The following is a 5,735-nucleotide window of genomic DNA, read 5'->3' on the forward strand; positions in this document are numbered from 1 at the left end:
AGTTTCCCACAGAGAGCCTCTGCGACTGCTCAAGAACTTTTAATAACACTTACAGTAGTGTTTGAAGAGCTATTTAACCCCTATGGAAGCTCTTTATGACAGCTCATATACTTTAAATCTACATAGAAGTGGGTATAAAGACTTAATCCAACAGCCAATTTGATGCTTTTGAACTTTGAACTGCTTGTAAGTGGGAAAGTAAAAGCTCATTAGATAAGATGTTGGACTTCTGATTAGAAGATTATTGGTTTAAATCCCAGCACCACTAAGATGCCGCTGCTGGGCCCCTGAGCAAGGCCCTTAACCCTCACCAGCTCAGCTGTATAACTGAGATAATTCGCTCTAGAAGATGTCACCTCAACAATGATGGAAATGTAATGAATGAACCCATACGAGGACGGGCTCCTGATCAGTCAGGTTCCTCTCAAGGTTTCTTCATTATACCATCTAAAGGAGTTTTCCTTCACTGCAGTCACCACTGCCTCAATCTTTAGGGACAAACTTACAGGCACTAAACTTTAATTTTATAACTTCTTTATCTGTGTGAAGCTGCTTTGAGACGATGTCCATTGTTAAATGTACACAACAAATAAAACTGAATTCAATTAAATTTATATTAATAATTAATTTATTTCCACTGTGAATGGATGATGTTTATTTTTTTTATATAATACAAAAAGAGCTACAAATATAATAAATGTATTTCTAGAACTGGAGGTTTCAGGATTAAAACTTCTGTTTTATCTGTGTGAAGCTGCTTCGAGACAAAGTCTATTCAAAGTGTTTTATAATGAATTGAAATCCAGCATCAGAGTATCGTGTAGATGTCATGACAATGTTATAACCTACACTGATGTCATGAATGTGAGTTATGTATGTACAGCTTTATGATTCAGAGTTTCATATTTCTGCGTATAACCTATAGATATGTGATGATATAGTTATGTTTTATAGTATCATCATAAATTCTACTTGATTGTAACTGAATTATAACCTGTAGCAGAGTCATGATTCGTTAACAACAGTTTTATAGTGTACTAAGTCATGGTTATAACTGAGTTATGGTGTTTGATATCATTATTATGTCACTTTGAACTACACAGAGCTAAAGTCACCTGTCGTGAGCTAGCTTCAATGTATTAGTACTGCTTTAAGGCATGGTATGATGCATGATGTTGGTGCTTATGTAGGGCTATAAACACCAACTTGTGTAGGTGTAATGTAGCCTTATGAACACTGTGATTATAGACTTTCTATAAAACCATGTAAATAAAAACAGGCTTGTACAGGGATGGGATTTATGTTTTAATACTGGAAGGAACATGGAACTGATTTATACAGTATGTGTTCACTGTAGTGACATTAGCAGGCAGAAGTAATTGGAAGGTGAGGAACGCTTTACAGGCTGGAGAGGTTGGAGTTAGGATGAAGCGATAGCCAGGTGGCGCCGTCTTCAGGGCTTTGGAGAAGAAGAACGGCGTTGTCGGTACTCAGGCAGGTGATGAAGGATCCATCCAGCAGGTAACAGGAGAGCCACAGCAAACACAGTTATGATGAAGAGGCTTTGCTGTCAGAAACAACGGATTAAAACAAGTTTTAATAACATATTTTTTAATCATTGTAATTAAGCAAAACCTCAACACGATTTTAAATCATCAGCAATAAATAAGTCTCAAATCTCCAACTGGGTTCTTTCACAATATTGATTGATATCCATGTGTGGTTTTGAGACATGATTAATTTATTCGTTTACCTCAGTTAACTTCTAATTTCAAAATATGACAAAATGTGAATTTATAAGTTGAGTGTGCATATGATTTTATTCCAAGAAAAGATTCCCTGACACTTAATGAGGAAGAAACTTTGAGAGGAACCAGACTCATCCTCATCCTCAACACCAACTCCTGAGTTGCTCAGGAACTTTATGGATCTTAGGCACATAATTAACTATTAATTAAATGTAGCTTTTTTTTTCTAAAGAATAAAAAGCACACTGCTGTTCTTTTGTAGGAGAATAATGGACATTTTACCACCTCGGTGTTGATTATTTTCTAACAGCATGTGTTCTGTTTCTCTCATACCTCAGAACCTGACAACAACTAAGGTTTTTACTTTATTATGCCACATCCATTTACAGTTACATCTTAAATTACTTTCATTTGTACTGTTAATATCTGCCATACGCATCCATCCCACCTAGATTCATGTACATACATATATTTTCTATATTTTCCATAGTTTATATTTTTATTTATCCATTTAAAATATTTTTATCCTTATATTCTATTCCTTTTTTCATGCTTAACGGTCTTATAAAGCATTTCACTGCATGTCGATACTGGATGTATGTGTATGTGACAAATAAAATTTTTACTTGAACTTTAACTTCGACCTAAAAAAGTTCTTACTTACATTATAGCAGCTATAAAGAGTTATTCCTTTACCAGGTCCACTTTTTCTAATTAAGATTGTTATAACTCTCTGACACTCTCCTGTTGCTATAGAAACAGCGTAAAGATCCTGAGCAACTCAAGACCTTTGAGGATGGAACAGTCTGCGACAATGTGCTCAGGACATGTGCTTTACATGTAGTGAGTTAAGCATTTCAGCACCTGTTACTGAACAGCACCTCAACAATGTTGGAACTATAATAATGGACATTCGGTGTTGAGGATGAGGATGAGGTTGCCTTTAGAGTCTGGTTCTTCTCAAGGTTTCTTCTTCATGAAGTCTCAGGGTTTTTTTCCTTCACTACAGTCACCATTGGCTCACTTATTAGGGAGAAACTTACAGGCACTAAACACTGTACTTTCATATTGTATAACTTCTTTGAAGCTGCTTTGAGAAGAGAGTTTAAATGAATATAAAAAAAATTATGTCTAGAATGCTTATGAATTATTTGGCAAGATTGAAGAATGTAAGTATGAGCTTGAAAGCTTTTAAACATCAAACACTTCATCATCCAGGTCAAGTTTACCCCACGGACATCACCGTCTGATATTCATTTGAATACAAATCTCCTTTCATTACTGTGGTGTGAGAACAATCCATGTTTGCTTGCTTGAAGAATAATTGGTGAGTGTTTCTCCCAATCCTCTGGCCCTCAATCACAATTATTTCTCTCTTTTCCTTCCAGGTGCACTTGAGTTAAATAATCACAGCATGGGGAATTAGTCTGAGGTCAGACAGGACAATATTCAGCTACATTTAAATATAAAATGAATATATGAGATGTTTATATACTGTACTGTGCGTTTTAAATTGATTCTCGTTTACTTGCATAAATAAATGAAAGCTGCAGAACTGAAGAGTCAAAAGTATTATTTTTTTAACATTTTATTACTTATTTAATTATGTCCTTTATTTGTCTAGAATTCAACTATTTTTGGTCATTTATATATTTTTTCCCAAAAAAATTAAAAGCCGCACACAGTCCTCAGTTCACGTAGACATCTTTCAGAAAATTTAACCTGAACCCATGTCTTTAAAGATAACGTGTCCCGGTACAGTGTGGAAAACATGACAAAGTGCCCACTAGGATACTTCAATGGTAAATAAAGCATAATATCATGCCCTCTATATTGCCCTAAACTAGACAAAACATAAACAAATGCCCTCCAGGGTGCTACTAAAGAGAAAATGTTCCTCCTAGAGTGTCACAATAATAAACCAAATGTAATCAAAAAGCCTGTTGGGATGCTTTTTATGGCATTGCTACAGTGGATAAGACATGTTTAAATGTCCTCTAGAATGCCACTATGGTAAAAATAACCCCCATGCTAGAGTACCCTCTATAATTGCCCTACTGCAAATATACAGTGGGCAGGACATAATAAAGTGCCCTCTTGGGTGCAAAACCAGGGTTAAATGCCCTCTAGGGTTCATTTACGGTGGAGAAAACATGATAAAAAAAAAGGCCATCAGGATGATTCTGTGGTAGATAAACCATGACTAAATGACCTCTATTCTGTCACTACAGTGTAGAAAACATCATAAAGTGCCCTTTAGGCACTTATTTACCTCTGGTAAATGAAACAGGTTTAAATGCCCTCTAGGGTGACATTAATGAGGAGAAAATGTGATAAAGTGCTTTATGGAGTGTCACAGTAATAGATAAACTGTGATTGAAGAGCCCTTTAAAATGTAACGTTCGTAAACAAAACATCCTAAAATGCCCCCATGGTAGATAAAACCTGATAAAATGCCCTTTATAATGCCCTAGTGTAAATGTAGGGTAGGGTATGCTCACACTACAGTGGAGAAAACATGATAAATTGCCCTCTTGGCTGCAAAAACAGGGTTAAATGCCCTCTAGGGTTCTTTTACGGTAAAGAAAAACATGATAAAGTGGCCTCTATGATGATTCTGTGGTAAATAAAACCGGAATTAAATGCCCTTTAGGCTGCCCTATGGTTACTAAAACTTAATAAAGTTCCCCTTTTTGATGCACAGTCTTATGTTCATATGGACATGTTTCTTATTTTAATATTTAATAAGCAAAATAAGACAATAGGAGATTTAATAATTGCCCGTTTTTAGAACTACATAACAGCTTATCAAAATGATTACTGGTTCATTGAATCATTAAAAATCACGTGTATGACAGTTTTATTGCTAAATTTTTTTTTAAATGGACATAAATCTGTTTTTTTCAACACATCTGATAAGAATGTGAGAAGGTGCGAATACCCAGTCTTTTCTGAACGCTTCTCTGATAAACACTACTGTCAATATTTTGGAATTTAACGGCATTCTGTCGTTATTTTGATAATAAAACTTTAATTCTGAAAAGGTTTAAACACTCACCCCAGGTCCGATCTTGGTTTTAGGAGGTTTGCTGTAAATGCTGCCGCTGCGATTCGGCACTATAAGCCTGGACCAGCTGAGGGACCTGAGCTGCATGGGTCTGATGGATCTGCTCAGCGCCACCAGCATGCTGAGAGCAGAAAGAGAAAAAAAGAGTGAGGAAAGGGGTGAGAGAGATATTAGAAATAAGAGAGAGAGAGAGAGAGAGAGAGAGAGAGAGAGAGAGAGAGAGAAAGAGCAAGAGAGAAAGAGAGAGAGAGAGTTGCTCTGTGCAACCCCTGGATCTCTCCTTTCCAGTGCTGATGAAGAAATGAGTCCATCCTGTTAAATGGACGAGGATGTCCCAAACCCGGCCCACTCAGAGGGCGGAGTCTGTCCCAGTTCACTGAAACTTCTTCACTTCTTAATGGATTTGGATTTAGACTCAGGTTCAGTATTCAACTCCATTTAATCGAGTTCTTGATCATCTTCCCCCAACAAGAAAAGATTCATGAGCTGCACATGAAATCCACCTAATCCTACATGGATTGAGGAAAAATTCGCAAAATCTGTTTCAGCAGTGATGAGTTTCATGGAAATGTCTGATACTTCACAATTATTACAATCTTTTAAAATAATATATAAAAAGACCATGTATAAAGATTGCACTCACAGAACACTGGAAAAAGCTTCTCAAAAATGCTATGGAAAGTGTTCTACATTACATAAAACTTGATAGGTTCAGTATAAAGTGCCCACTAGGATGTATATGGGATGGAGTATGACTGTTCCTGGAGGAAATTAATCTTGATTTCAGGCTTTGTAGTTTGTAGTTTGTAGTGTGGGGAAAACTTGATAAGTTTTAGACAGCATCTGTAATTGCAGATATTTGATAAAGTGCCCATTAGGGTGTCCCATGGTACATAATGTTTAATTAAATGCCACTTGGT

At 36.2% G+C, this 5,735-nt stretch overlaps 1 protein-coding gene across 1 annotated transcript; it reads right to left on the reverse strand.

The window, feature by feature from the left end:
• Positions 1–1,292: 1,292 nt before the first annotated feature.
• On the reverse strand, positions 1,293–5,112 carry si:dkey-85n7.8 (COX8 domain-containing protein). The gene is made up of 2 exons (XM_046835742.1): positions 4,807–5,112; positions 1,293–1,567 (listed from the first exon to the last, which is right to left on the reverse strand). The coding sequence occupies exons 1-2, from the start codon at positions 4,933–4,935 to the stop codon at positions 1,454–1,456; spliced, it is 243 nt and encodes an 80-aa protein (XP_046691698.1). The 5' UTR covers positions 4,936–5,112; the 3' UTR covers positions 1,293–1,453.
• Between the last annotated feature and the right edge of the window lie 623 nt (positions 5,113–5,735).

The sequence above is a fragment of the Silurus meridionalis genome, chromosome 23 (genome assembly GCF_014805685.1).
Source record: "Silurus meridionalis isolate SWU-2019-XX chromosome 23, ASM1480568v1, whole genome shotgun sequence".
Taxonomy (NCBI): Eukaryota; Metazoa; Chordata; class Actinopteri; order Siluriformes; family Siluridae; genus Silurus; species Silurus meridionalis.

Excerpts from the sequence above, each read along its gene's own strand:
- si:dkey-85n7.8 (XM_046835742.1), bottom strand. The coding sequence starts at position 4,935 with ATGCTGGTGGCGCTGAGCAGATCCATCAGACCCATGCAGCTCAGGTCC. Across the intron at positions 1,568-4,806 it reads AAACCAAGATCGGACCTGGG|CAAAGCCTCTTCATCATAAC; the intron begins GTGAGTGTTTAA and ends TGTTTCTGACAG.